The sequence below is a fragment of the Balaenoptera musculus genome, chromosome 15 (genome assembly GCF_009873245.2).
Source record: "Balaenoptera musculus isolate JJ_BM4_2016_0621 chromosome 15, mBalMus1.pri.v3, whole genome shotgun sequence".
NCBI lineage: Eukaryota > Metazoa > Chordata > Mammalia > Artiodactyla > Balaenopteridae > Balaenoptera > Balaenoptera musculus.
The window spans coordinates 23,260,435-23,275,647 of record NC_045799.1 but is presented as its reverse complement, the minus strand read 5'-3'; the positions used below and the strand labels follow the sequence as shown (position 1 = coordinate 23,275,647).

The 15,213-nt window shown below is 42.8% G+C and overlaps 1 protein-coding gene across 6 annotated transcripts in view; it reads left to right on the top strand.

Annotated features, from left to right (window-relative positions):
• AAR2 (AAR2 splicing factor) overlaps positions 1-15,213 on the top strand; it is a 67,010-nt gene continuing 51,797 nt past the window's right edge. For 2 of the 6 annotated variants that reach the window (XM_036827213.1, XM_036827214.1), the window contains exons 1-3: positions 13-291; positions 2,767-3,575; positions 7,216-7,445. In XM_036827213.1, coding sequence (XP_036683108.1) covers positions 2,819-3,575; positions 7,216-7,445 — 987 coding nt within the window. In that variant the 5' untranslated portion in view covers positions 13-291; positions 2,767-2,818. Of the gene's footprint in view, positions 292-2,766; positions 3,576-7,215; positions 7,446-10,733; positions 10,826-15,213 lie in introns of those variants that run through there. The other 4 variants (XM_036827215.1, XM_036827210.1, XM_036827211.1 and 1 more) reach the window with 4 other exon arrangements.

Genomic DNA, 15,213 nt, shown 5'->3' with positions numbered 1-15,213 from the left:
GGGAGAACTTCCGGTGCGCTTCCGCGGTCCCTGAACCTGAGGCAAGAGCCAAGTCGGTGAGCGCGGCCTCCTGTGCTCTTTTAACTCCTCTGCTTTCGTTGTCTGTGTGGTCCGGCCACCCCTCTTCCCAGCTCGGGATCGCGGAGGGCCCTGCACTAGGGCACCTAGCGGGGGGGACTGGGACATCCCCGTCTGTGGGCCGGTGGTGGGACCCACCTGTCTCTACAGGCCTTGCTCCCTGAGAAACCGTCACCAGATACACCGTCGCCAGGACTTCCTGGGGCACCCGCGGTAACTTGCTTTTTTTCGTAACTTTAGAACTTGCGGGCCGGGGGCCTTAGCTCCGCCTGACGTGGTTCTGAGCTACTCTCTGTAACTTCGGCTAAGGTCTTTTCTCCGAACCGAGGCTTTGTTTCGTACCTACAAAATGGGTATCATGCTTTTATTAAACAAATGTTTACCAAGTGTCTAATATGTGCTGGAGATACAAAAGACCCACGTCTCGTGGAAATGACAGCCCTCTATTAACATTTGCAAAATTGCAGCTGTGATAAGTGACATGGAAAGATACAAGGCGCCGTGAGAGCGAATTACAGGAGAACTGACTTAGCCCCGGTCAAAGAAGCGTTACTGAGGAGTTGAATATTGAGCAGAGATCAGAAAAATGATTTGAGAAAGAGGGGAGGGAAGAGTTTTCTATCAGGGAAGCCTCCTGTTTGAGGGTCTGAAAGAGGTCAGTTTGGCTGCAACAGAGAGCGTGTAGGGGAAGCATGGTATGACACAAGCTGGAGGAGTTGCTGGGGACTAGACCACGCAGGCCTTCCTTGTAGGTCATGGTAGGAATTTAGTTTGCCAAGAGCCACATGAGAAGCCTCTCAGAGGATATTAAGTATGGATGGTGACATGCTTAGATTAGTGCTTTGAGAAGGTCCCTCCAGCTACTGGATGGAGAAGGGATTGAAGGGGCGATCACTCTGTGGGTGAGGGATATGGTAGCTTAGATTAAGGAGGTGGTAGAGAGAAGTGGGTGGATGTGACTTTCTGCCTCCCAAGGCATCTTCTTTGTGCCAGGCCATGTGCCAGCTGCTGAAGATATAGTGAGGAGAATTACGGTCTGGTGGAAATAGAAGGAAAGGAATGGCATTATCAAGGAGGGGCATACACATGCCACCAGGGAAGATGGCTAAGTGATGAGCAGTATTCTAACGCGATAGCTGTTTATCTAGCAAACATTTATTAAGTACCTTCTGAATTCAAGATTAGGAATAGGAAAATGATATAAATTATTCAGAGCAGTGGCTTTCACACTTTTTTGATTGTGACCTACAGTAACAAATACATTTTATGTTGTGACCAAGAGTCCATACAAACACACAAAGCTTCAGAAAACAGTACTTAGCTTTAATATTTATGATGTACTCTGATTTTTAAAAATTCTGTCCTTTTATTTAAAAAAATTAATGCTGGTTGAGATCCCCTAAAATGATCTCTTGACCCATTAACAGGTCGTGACTTGCAGTTTGGAAAAATAATGCTGATTTAGAGTGAGAGTCATTTGTGGTGGGTACTGGGTTAAGACAATAAAATATGTCCTTAACATTTTTAGAAAAGGATTGCTCTTCCTTTCCTCATGGTTTTATTTTGTTTTGTTTGTTTAAATAAAATGAGTAAAAAGGATTAAACAGGCAGCTGGTCCTTCTGTTTGTGAAGTTTTGGGGCCTTGTTTGTATGTCTGGCTAGATTGGAAGTGCCTAGAGGGCAGTAACTGTCTTACTCTGTGAATGTTTCCTTTAGTTCCTGGTGAAGATCCTGGCACAGTGCAGGCATTCCAGGGTTATTTGTTGAATTGAATAGATAGGTGTCTTGGGACTAGAGGGTTAGATAATTGTCCTGTTTAAATTAGTTCATGTTGGAACCATTCTTATAAATACAGAGGCAGTGTGTGTCTGCTCACAGAAGTTTTATCAGTGTGTCCTCATGGGTAGTTCAGAGGTAGACAAAATAGATGTTCTATGGTCTTTCTCTTCGGATCCAAGGCCAGCTGTGCCTCTTGGATCCCTTCTGGGTGAGCAGTGCAGAGCTGCTACTGACTGTGAACCCTTTGGGAAGTCGTTTCACTCCCTGGACTTCAGGTTTTTTATAAGTAAGAGAAGAAGAAGCGTGTGGTTGTGGTTGAAAAGCTCTTCACTGCCCAAACCTTTTGTGAATTTTAGATGCTGAGCACCCACTTTCCACCTTTGGTCCATTTCTGGGCCTTCCCTGAGGCTTATAGGAAACTGAGTGGGTGCTTCTCAACTCTTCTGGGGACTCTCCAGCAATAGGTTTTAGACAGAGTTATAGTTTAAGACAGTTTAGGCAGAGTTATAGTTTAGAATGGACCAGCCAAGCTTTCTCTGCCTTCATCCTCTGTTGTGAGAAGGAGATCTGAGAGTAGATCCTGAATGAACAGTGGAAAGAACACTGGCCTGGAGGGCAGGGTACCCAGGTTCTAATTGGGTCCTCTGTGACCTTGAACATGTCACTTTTCTTTCAGTGATGTCTTTCCAGCTGTGAAGTGAGTGTTCTTGCTCATTAAACCAAAACACAAAACCCCTCTTCTCTTTGAGTCTTATTTTCTTCATCTGTAAAACAGTGCAGGGTTGTGGTGAAAATTAAGGGAGATAATTATGTCAGGGGTCTAGTTCAATATCTGGCACATAGAGAATGCTCAGCAAATGAAGCATCCTTCCCCAGGTTCTGATTAACTCTGATATGTTTCTTTTTCAGCTGTTCTGGAAAACTAGAAAAGTTTTCTTTTTGGTCACTCACTACTGGTCCCATGGCTGCCATGCAGATGGATCCTGAGCTTGCCAAACACCTCTTCTTTGAAGGGGCCACTGTGGTCATCCTGAATATGCCCAAGGGGACAGAGTTTGGCATTGACTACAACTCCTGGGAGGTGGGGCCCAAGTTCCGGGGTGTGAAGATGATCCCTCCGGGCATCCACTTCCTCCACTACAGCTCTGTGGACAAGGCCAATCCCAGGGAGGTGGGCCCCCGTATGGGCTTCTTCCTTAGCCTGCAGCAGCGGGGGCTGAAGGTCCTGCGCTGGGATGCAGTCCAGGAAGAGGTAGACCTGTCTCCAGCCCCAGAGGCTGTGGTGGAGGCCATGAGGGCCAACCTCCAGGAGCTGGACCAGTTCCTGGGACCTTACCCATATGCCACACTCAAGAAGTGGATCTCACTAACCAACTTCATCAGCGAGGCCACAGTGGAGAAGCTCCAGCCCGAGAGTCGGCACATCTGTGCCTTCTCAGAGGTGCTGCCTGTGCTCTCCATGAAGTACACCAAGGACCGGGTGGGGCAGAATCTACCCCTCTGCGGCACTGAGTGCAAAAGCTACCAGGAAGGCCTGGCCCGGCTGCCCGAGATGAAGCCCAGAGCCGGCACAGAGATCCGCTTCTCCGAGCTGCCCACACAGATGTTCCCGGCAGGTGCCACGCCGGCCGAGATAACCAGGCACAGCATGGACCTGAGCTATGCTCTGGAGACCGTGCTCAGCAAGCAGTTCCCCCAAAGCCCCCAGGACGTGCTAGGTGAGGAGAAACAAGGCTTTGAGAGTGGGCCAGGGGAGGTGTATATAGTAGGAGGGCTTGAGAACAAGGAGTACATCTTGGGTTATCTAATCCAGTGGTTCCTAAACCTGGCTAGGAGGCGGTCTTGCCCAGAATGCTTGTTAAAGATACAGATCCCCAGGTCTTACCCCTGGAGGCTGATTCAAGAGATCTGGATTGGGGCCCCAGCAATTTATCTCTCTGTCTACCTAACAGACAAGCACTGTAGGTGAACCTGATGCAGACAGTCCTGTGTTTGGGTGCTGATGGTGTGGCCCAGCCTCCCTGCCACCGCATCTTACAGATTGAGGTCCATAGAGGGAAAGGATTTGGCTGCTAAGTGGTGTAGTCAAAGTGAGACCAAAGCCCAGGGCTCCTGGTTCCCAGGCCCAGCGGTGTTCCTGGGGGCCTCCCACCTCCCTCCTCAGTTTGCTCCTGACTCTCTGAAGGCTTCATCCAGAACAGTGATTTTCTTTTTCTTTTTTTTTTTTTAAAGGTCCAACTCTTTTTCTTTAATTTTTTAAAATTTTATTTTTAAAAAATTTTGGCTGCATCGGGTCTTAGTTGTGGCACGTGGGATCTTTCATTGTGGTGTGTGGGCTTCTCTCTAGCTGTGGCACACAGGCTCCAGAGTGTGCGGGCTCAGTAGTTGCGGTGCACGGGCTCTCCTCTAGTTGTGGGGCACAGGCTCCAGAGCACGTGGGCTCAGTAGTTGTGGCGCGTGGGCTCAGTTGCCCTATGGCATGGGGGATCTTAGTTCCCCAACCAGGGATCGAACCCACGTGCCCTGCATTGGAAGGCGGATTCTTAACCACTGGACCACCAGGGAAGTCCCAGTGATTTTCTTTTAATTGTCATAGTTTTTATTGTTGTTTTCCCCCCTTATTACAAAAAAATAACATATATTCATCCTAGAAGAAAAACAAAAATAAAATTCCAAATCCCACCACCTAGGAATAACCATTTTTTTACACTCTGTTGTACTTATTTTCCATCTTTTAGATATATATTTATATGTATTTCTCAGTTTAATATATTTTTGTGTTTCCTTTTAGTCTTTTTTTATTCAGTTATACGTGTTTTTATATATATGATATTTTTACAAAAACAAAATTACAGTATATTATTCTGTAATTTGCTTTAATATAAACATTTTTCCATGTCACTGAAATGGTCACTTCTCTTTAGTGGCTACTTATGCTCCATAGTAATTGAACCAACCCCTGTTGATGGATCTTTAAGATGTTCCTGTTTTCCCTATTATAAGTGTTGTCTAATGAATATCCTTGTGTGCCCTTCTGCATACATTTCGGGGTGAAATTGTTGGATCAGAGTGTGCATGTTGCCAGGAGAAGGTCATGCATCCTTGCCAGCTGGTGAGGCTGTTGCCCATCACCTTTGGCATGGCATTTGATATGGCAGTTTAGCAAAGGTCTCTTCCTACTGGATAGTTGAAAAATGACATCTTGTTTCAATTTATATTTCTTCGATTACTAGTGACAGCAAACATTTGTCACATCTTTAATAGCTGTTAATATTTTTTCTTTTATAAGTTGTCCAATATTTACATATTTTTCTATTGGAAGATCAGTGAGAATTTTGAATATAGGGCCTTTTACATAATAGGCTTAGCTGATAAAAAGGGACATTTTATGGGGTGTATCTATTTTCATTTAGTAAGTAACACTTGAAATTCTGGCTTAAAAATAAACAGAAAAAAACCCCCAGAAATCCTGTTTTCTACCTCTTAAACATTTCAGTTCTTCAAAGTAATCTTGTGAAAAGGTCTGTTTCAGGGATTACTGTATCTTCATGACAGCCCTTTGAAATTATTTCTGATCTCATAATTTAATTTTAGACTGAGCCAGAAATGTATGAATTTAAACAAATGCCCTAAATTCAGAGAATAAGCTCGTATTTTCACAAACTAACCAGGTAAAGCCAACTGAAGAAGCAAATCATTAGCCTCTAGAAAAGGTTAAATTTTCTAACCTATAGAAAGTTTAACTATATTTTGAAAATATTGATCAAATGTTTAAAATATCTAGACCAGGTAGCTTTCCACACAAATCAAACTTGGTTCCACAAGCCTAGGAACAGAGAACTAGTTTTTCCAGGTCTCCAGAGGTGACAGATCAGACACCATGCGTTTAAAGAGGTATTTAGTGTTGAGTACATCTGTTCTTTTTATGGCCCACACGTAGATATACCACAGAAGCCCTCCTTAAATTTGAAGCCAGAGATAGCGTCTCTGATCAGCAACAGTTTATCTTGGCAACTAGAGACCCAGCTGCTTGCCCAAGGACAATGGCTTCTGGATTACCAGGTCTCTGTTTGAGACAGGGATCTGGTGGGAATGTGGGAATAATAACTAAGATTTCTTGAGTGATACTTTGTGCCAGGCATTATGCTAAATGCTTTATGTGTACTATATTGATTCATTTAATCTTCACTACAACCCTCAAATAAGGAAATTGAAGCATAAACAGATTAAGTAACGTGCCCAGAGTCACACAGCTGCAAAGTGGTGGAGCTGAGATTTGAACCTATGCGTTTTGGCTCCAGAACCCATGCTCTTAACCACAGGCTGCTCATAGAGATCAAATCACAGAGTCCTATGATTAAACAAACAAAAATAATTTGGCTGGCAGGCTAACACTGGAACAAGTACTCATGAATTTTCTTGTTCAGGGAGGCTCTAGGACTGTTCCCACCCAATAGAAATCTGTTTTAGGGCTTCCCTGGTGGCGTAGTGGTTAAGAATCTGCCTGCCAATGCAGGGGACTTGGGTTCGAGCCCTGGTCCGGAAAGATCCCACATGCCACGGAGCGACTAAGCCTGCGAGCCACAACTACTGAAGCTCGTGCGCCTAGAGCTGGTGCTCTGCAACAGGAGAAGCCACCACAATGAGAAGCCCACGCACCGCAACTAAAGAAAAGCCCGCGCACAGCAACGAAGACCCAACGCAGCCCAAAATAAATGAATAAAATAAATAAATTTTAAAAAGAAATCTGTTTTATCTTTCCATTGTTCAGTTGCTAAGCATTAGTTGTGTGACCTTGGGCAATTTGCTTGACCTCATCTATGAAATGAGGCAAATACCACCTTCCCTGATCACCTTGTGGAGTTGGGCTGAGGATTATGTGGTGTAGTGCAGCATTTCCCTGACCCTGAAGCAGACCGTGTGCATCAGAATCACCCGGGAAGCTTGTTAGAGCTACAGATACTGAGGCCCCATCATCTGTCCTCAACCAGGATCTCTGGTTTATTTTTAACAAGTTCTCTTAGTATTTCAGATGGGCAGCCAGTTTGGGGATCCACTTGGCATAATATCCATGGGCACATTTTGTAAACTTGTTAAATGCTGGGCCAATACTCTGTGTGCCTCTTCTCTTGCAGTCAGATATCACAGAAACCAGTTTGGTTTCTCATGGCTTGAGTTGATAGCAGTTCAGCAAACTTTTATTGAGCAGCTGCTAGGTGCAAAACCCTGTGCCAGGCTCTGGAAGAGTGACAAGGATAGAAAGCCACTTACTGCTGAGGCCCAGTGGAGCTGACGGCTTAGTAGTGTCAGCCAGTACGCCTCTCCCTCAGGATCATTTCTCCTCTCTGCACCTTTCAGGTGAACTCCAGTTTGCCTTTGTATGCTTCCTGCTGGGGAACGTGTACGAGGCATTCGAGCACTGGAAGCAGCTCCTGAACCTTCTGTGCCGGTCAGAAGAGGCCATGGTGAAGCACCACACCCTTTACGTCAACCTCATCTCCATCCTGTACCACCAGCTTGGCGAGATCCCCGCCGACTTCTTTGTGGACATTGTCTCCCAGGACAACTTCCTCACCAGCACCTTACAGGTGAGCAGGCTTTTGGCTGACACCCAAGTGGGTCAGAATTAAGGCCAGGGTGTGTGAAAGTACCCTTGGAGGCTTACCTTTTTGTTTTTTGCTGTTCTTTCCTGAGCCAAGTTGTCTTCATTTCAGTTTCCTAATAGTAGGCTGTTCCCTGGTTCTCTCTCTCCTACTTGATTATAAGCTCCTTAATTCCAGAGACCCTCTCTGTGTACCACCTTCTCCCCGCCTCGCCCCCCAAGGTGCCTAGCACTGGGGTACTTGGAATTTGAGTCAGCCCCACCCCTTGAGCAGCTCCGCTCAAAACAGTTTTTATTTCTGCCTCCCTGTAGCTGTAAGTTGCTGCAAACCAGTAGGACAGAGTTTTGAAGCTAGTTATTCCCAGGGAAACATCTGCAGCTCCTTAGATCTCATTTAGGCATTAAAGTAACTTTGATTTCCTGTTCAAACAAAATGTGCCAGTTTCTGCAGAGATTCTCTGACAGAAAAAGTGAAATTTGCTTTTAACTCAGCAATTAAATTTTCATTATGAGTGATAATTAGGGAAGAAGCTTCAAACAACTTACAATCTTCATCCTGTGCTATTTCCTCCCTTTGCAAACAGATTAGCTTCCTTTATGTTCTTGGGACAGCCTCTGTCACTCACATTGTGTAACTTTCTCAAGTATAGAAGAGGCAGAAGCTGCAGGCTGTCAGTTTCCATACTTTCTGTTTCATGACTTTTTTTTCTCACTGTGTGTGAGACCCCCACAGGCCTGCTCCTTAAAAGGTGGCTATTCACTAACCTCCTACTCCCACCCATGGTAAGGGAAGGAATGAACAGTCATTAAATGCCTGTTGGCATTTGATAGGCACCATGCTTATCTCTTTATATGGGTTCCCTCATTTAATCTCTCTGGAGCACGTAAGACAGGGAGGATTATTCCCATTTTACGAATGAGAACACTGAGACTCAAAAAGATTAAATCATTAATATAAGGTCACACAGCTGGTAGGTGGCAGAGTCAGGATTTGTATCCAGGCCTGAGTCTTGGTTTAAGGCCTGTGCCTATGCCCCTACATACCGAATACAGTGTAGATCCCCCTCCGAAAAGAGTCTTGATTGACGTTAGTGGACACACTATCAGGGGCCTGTTTCTCAGAGGTACAGAATACTTTTCTAAAACCAGCATACTGTTGGAAGAGTCTCTGTGATCAGGCAGCTGACATAAAACTCTGAAGTTGAAGGACTTGTGTGGACCATGGGGATGAGTCAGTCAGGCTGATGGTTTGAGCCTGGTGTATTCCACTTCATGAGAGTTATAAAACTGCCCTTTTATTGGTTCTTGATATCACAGAGAAATTAAATCCCTTTAGCCTTCCTCTGCAGGGGAATTCGCCCCAGTTACTGGGTCATGGGTTGCAGAGCAGTAGGAGGCAGCAGCCTGCTAACTGGCCTCTGGCAGCGGGAATACGTGCTGCCCTTGTGATATGCGCTAGTGCTGTCGTGCAAACATAGGAGGGCCACAGTGTGTCGTTGGCTGTCCAACCATTGTCAGCACGACCAGCAGCTGAGCTCTCATTGCTGAGGCTTTGTTGCCAGCAATGATTTACAAAGCAGAAAGGGCCCAGCTGGATTGCTCGATGTCCAGGTAGGATGTGCAAAGCTGATGATTAGAAGAATTTTGTCTTTGGACTTTTCACCAAGAAAATTTGATGTCATTATTTGGAAAAATCCAGGACATGTGCCTTAAAAAAAATATATCAACACTTGTTTTTTAAGCATCCTTTCTTTATATACAACGTTCTCCTCCGAGTGTTGAGGAATACGTATATGCATTAGCCTGTTTCTTAGAGGTACAGAACAGTTTTCTAAAACCAGCATACTTTTGGAAGAGTCCATGTGATCAGGCAGCTGACATAAAACTCTGAAAGTTGAAGGACTTGTGCAGGAGCATCTCTTCATTGATTTAGCAGGTGTTTGCTGAGTACCTGTTGTATACAAGGCCCTGTTCTAGGATGGGAAATGTAGCTCTGGGCAAGACAGACAGAGTCCCTGACTTGGAGTTTAGATTTTGGTGGGAAAGTAAACAAATGAATTAACTAGATAACTCCAGGTAGCCCTAAGTGTTTTAGAAGGCAGTACCATTTTCTAACCCAGGCCTTTTGGTCTCATCTAGACTGCATCAGAGTTTATCAACTTCCATGTTTACCTCCATCAGTCCATCTGTCTCCCACACTGCCACCAAAATGCACCTCTGATCCTATTTCTCTGTGGTCCTTGTTGCCTAAAAAGTTAAAAGCCCAAACCTAGGTCATAATGCCCATTCTGATCGGGCTCCTAATCTGTTCTCCAGCTTCTCCTTCCTTTCCCTATTTTCCACCATCAACTCCAGCAGCAGTGGTCTCCTTGCAAGTTGCCAGACATGCCACGCTGTTCCCTGCCTTCCTCTTTTTTTTTAATTGTAAAAAATACGTAACATGAGATTTACCCTCTTAATTTTTTAAGTGTACAGTACAGTATGGTTAACTATAAGCAGAGAGGATCTCTAGAACTTTTTCATCTGACACGACTGAAACTTTATACCCATGTTTCATGTCTTCTTAACTGAACCTGATTTTCCCTCCGCCTGCTATGTACTTGTTCATCCTACAGGATGCCCTCTAGGCATCCCTCTCTGTGGTGCCATCCCTCTCTGTGGTGCCATTCCTGATATCTCCCTCCTTTCCATACTATTAGCCTACTTTGTACTTGTCACTATTATATTGCACAGGCTGTGCTTGCTGAAATGTATATATTGTCTGCCTGACTTCCTCACTGAGCCATGGGCTTTTACCAGAAGCCTATTTTTTGTTCGTCTGGTTATCTTCAACACCTACTTGAGGCCTAGCACTGATCTCACTTTGTGTTATTGGGTGTTTTTAGTGCATAATTCCTGTGGCAGTGTGAACAGATGACCCTGCTATGACAGGTGTAAACAGTGAAGTCTGGTCAAAGGGCATTAGGAGCACCAGAGAGGGGTTGGTTGGTTCATTCAGGCTGGGGTTGAGATTTGAGGAGACAGAGGGTCAGGAATGGTGTTTTTGTGAAGGGGGGCATTTGACCATGAGCTTGAAGGATGACACAGATTTCAACAGGCAAAATGCGGAAAGGGTATTACAAAACTTTTCTCTTTTTTGATGGTAAGTTACACTGACGCCATCTTGGCAGTGAGATCCTGTCACCCCACACACAGGCACTCACTCCGGGTGTTTGTGAGTGAATGAATCAGCCCATATAAGCCTTCCTTAGCCAGCCACCTGCTCTCCCCGCAGGTCATCAAGTAAGTGGAACCGGCTTTCTTACTTCGGAGTTTAAATGGCTGCTACCCATGGAGAGGGACTGGTATTGGTGTGTGAGCACTTAAAGACAGCCACATTAGCTTGTGTAAAATCAGCCACGTAATGCCCTCTGCCATTAGAGGCCCCTTTGAGTAGATGCCACTGGTTTTTACAAATCCCATGGATTAGCCTGAATAAAAATTATTTGTTTTATAAAAATAGATACAGTTTTTTCTTTTATTTGAAGCAACTTGAGTCATCATAATTTGTTTAAAATCAATGAAAGGATAATCTGAATTTAATAGTATGTTATAAAGTGAATTATGTACAAAATAAGAATTCTTATTACTGATTGCGTAGCATTTAGGCATATAGTCATGTAACCTGTTTTTTTTTTTGAATACTTTTAGTCACAATAGGCCATATAGGCTCTCCAGCTTCATTTCTTGCCAGTATTCGAAGTACTAGTGTCCATCTTTAACTCTCGAGGGAAAACACTAGCTCTGACAATGATGTCCGTAGTACCGGCATACATTGGAGATATTGTGGGTTCGGTGCTGGGCTACCACAATAAAGTGAATATCACCAGAAGTGAGTCACATGAATTTTTTGGTTTCCCAGTGCATATGAAAGTCATGTTTACTCTATACATAGTCTATTAAGTGTGCAATAGCATTATGTCTTAAAAGAAAATACCTTAGTGAAGAAGCACTTTATTGCTAAAAAATGCTAACCGTCATCTGTGCCCTCAGTGAGTTGTAATTTTTTTTTTTTAACATCTTTATTGGAGTATAATTTCCTTACAATGGTGTGTTAGTTTCTGCTTTATAACAAAGTGAATCAGCTATACATATACATATATCCCCATATCTCCTCCCTCTTGCATCTCCCTCCCACCCTCCCTATCCTACCCCTCTAGGTGGTCACAAAGCACCGAGCTGATCTCCCTGTGCTATGTGGCTGTTTCCCACTAGCTATCTACTTTACGTTTGGTAGTGTAATATGTCCATGCCACTCTCTCACTTCATCCCAGCTTACCCTTCCCCCTCCCCGTGTCCTCAAGTCCATTCTCTATGTCTGCATCTTTATTCCTTTCCTGCCCCAAGGTTCTTCAGAACCAATTTTTTTTTTTTTTTAGATTCCATATATATGTGTTAGCATACGGTATTTGCTTTTCTCTTTCTGACTTACTTCACTCTGTATGACAGACTCTAGGTCCATCCACCTCACTACAAATAACTCAATTTCATTTCTTTTTATGGCTGAGTAATATTCCATTTTATATATGTGCCACATCTTCTTTATCCATTCATCTGTCGATGGACACTTAGGTTGCTTCCATGTCCTAGCTATTGTAAATAGAGCTGCAAGGAACATTGTGGTACATGACTCTTTTTGAATTATGGTTTTCTCAGGGTATATGCCCAGTAGTGGGATTTAGTTTTTTAAGGAACCTCCATACTGTTCTCCATAGTGGCTGTATCAATTTACATTCCCACCAACAGTGCAAGAGGGTTCCCTTTTCTCCACGCCCTCTCCAGCATTTATTGTTTGTAGCTTTTTTGATGATGGCCATTCTCACTGATGTGAGGTGATACCTCACTGTAGTTTTGATTTGCATTTCTGTAATGATTAGTGATGTTGAGCATCCTTTCATGTGTTTGTTGGCAATCTGTATATCTTCTTTGGAGAAATGTCTATTTAGGTCTTCTGCCCATTTTTGGATTGGGTTGTTTGTTTTTTTGATATTGAGCTGCATGAGCTGCTTATAAATTTTGGAGATTAATTCTTTGTCAGTTGCTTCATTTGCAAATATTTTCTCCCATTCTGAGGGTTGTCTTTTCATCTTGTTTATGGTTTCCTTTGCTGTGCAAAAGCTTTTAAGTTTCATTAGGTCCCATTTGTTTATTTTTGTTTTTATTTCCATTTCTCTATGAGGTGGGTCAAAAAGGATTTTGCTGTGATTTATGTCATAGAGTGTTCTGCCTATGTTTTCTTCTAAGAGTTTGATAGTGTCAGGTTTTACATTTAGGTCTTTAATCCATTTTGAGTTTATTTTTGTGTATGGTGTTAGGGAGTGTTCTAATTTCATTCTTTTACATGTAACTATCCAGTTTTCCCAGCACCACTTATTGAAGAGGCTGTCTTTTCTCCATTATATATTCTTGCCTCCTTCATCAAAAATAAGGTGACCATAGGTGTGTGGGTTTATCTCTGGGCTTTCTATCCTGTTCCATTGATCTGTATTTCTGTTTTTGTGCCAGTACCATACTATCTTTTTTTTTTTTTTATAAAGTTTTTTTTTTCCTTAATTATTTATTTATTTATTTATTAATGGCTGTGTTGGGTCTTCGTTTCTGTGCGAGGGCTTTCTCTAGTTGCGGCAAGTGGGGGCCACTCTTCATCGCGGTGCACGGGCCTCTCACTATCGCGGCCTCTCTTGTTGCGGAGCACAGGCTCCAGACGCTCAGGCTCAGTAGTTGTGGCACACGGGCTTAATTGCTCCGCGGCATGTGGGATCCTCCCAGACCAGGGCTTGAACCTGTGTCCCCTGCATTGGCAGGTGGACTCTCAACCACTGCGCCACCAGGGAAGCCCAATACTATCTTGATTATTGTTGCTTTGTAGTATCCTCTGAAGTCCGGGAGCCTGGTTCCTCCAGCTCTGTTTTTCTTTCTCAAGATTGCTTTGGCTATTCGGGGTCTTTTGTGTTTCCATACAAATTGTGAAATTTTTTGTTCTAGTTCTGTGAAAAATGCCATTGGTAGTTTGATAGGGATTGCATTGAATCTTTGGGTAGTATAGTCATTTTCACAATGTTGATTCTTCCAATCCAAGAACATGGTATATCTCTCCATCTGTTGGTATCATCTTTAATTTCTTTCATCAGTGTCTTACAGTTTTCTGCATACAGGTCTTTTGTCTCCTTAGGTAGGTTTATTCTTAGGTATAGTCGTAATCTTTTTGGTTTGAAATATTTTGAGAATTACCAGAATATGACACAGACACAAAGTGAGCAAATGCTGTTGGGAAAATGGTGCTGATAGACTTGCTCAATGCAGGGTTGCCACAGACCTTCAATTTGTGAAAAATGCAACACCTGAGAAGTGCAATAAAACAACATATGCCTGTGTTTTTGTCATAACACCAGCTCTGATAAATTTCACCTACCTACTCCTACACCTCCTGCCATCAACTATCACTTCTGCACACTTACTGTGCATTATTTCCTTTAGCCCTCACAAAGACGCTAGAAGTTAAGTATATAATCCCATTTTACAGATGAGAAGACAGGAACGGGGAGGTCACATAATTTTGCCTGAGTTTGCCAGAGCTAGTGGATGGCAAGGCTGAACTTTGATTCTAAAGCCCACTGTGGTGGGCTCCCATATATGATTAGAGCCCCAGATGAAACATCCCAAATTCTTTAAACTGACCTCAGAAAACATGATTCTGCTGCTTTTCGCCTTCTTGGTAATTGTTGTGAAGTGATAGTCTTGCTTTTAACACCACTTTCTTCTTCTGCAAGTGGAAATAAAATGTACTACCTCTGGCTAGTTTCATTCTAAGTTGAATAATCATATGGGAATTGAAAAAATTAGGAAATTTCATCTTTTTGGTCTAGCCACAAAATAGGATAAGCAGTGACTCAGCTATCTACCGTGGTATTTTGAATTTCTCAAGGTGACCTGACTGAACTCAATTTATTTAACTGGGGTTTAAAAGAAAGCTTTTACATTTCTGACTAAAGTATGATTTTACAATATATAGACTTAATGGTAAAAGTATTAATATCTTTTTTTTTTAATTTGAAGAAAAATACCCAATGGGTGTGCTTTTAGTTCTAAAATGCAGATGTTTGTGAAATGTTATTATCCTATTTCAAAAGTATTTTTAAAATATCCAGGATTAATATTCGCATATTAAGATGATTCATTTCTCAGTGATTTTAAAAAGTTTACTTGTTTCACTTTAGTAAATAAAATAACCAGATCATTACTAAATTTATATAAGAAGGCATACAATTAATCTAAAAACGAGAATCAAAGTAAATTGTTGTTTGGAAACCAGATACTGTCTAAACATCTCTTCTAAATTGTGAATTTTTAAAATAACAAGTTTGTAAACTATAGGGACAAAAAGAGATCAATGGATGCCAGGGGTTAGGGTCAAGGGGAGGATTTGATCCTTAAGGGGCAGTGTGAGGGAATATTTTTGGAGTGATGGAACGGTTCAGTATCCTGATTGTGATGGTATATGGGCCTTTAAACTCATAGACTGGTTACCAAAAGAAAAAGTTATAAACAGATACCTGTTTTGATTACATCATATAGTGGGTGCATGGGTGTATACATTTATCAAAACGAATTGACACTTAAAATGGATGAATTTAATTGTACGTAAATTATGCCTCAATAAAGTTGGTTTTTTAAAACAGAAAACCTAGGCTGTGACCTGGGTCCTGGAGACCTGC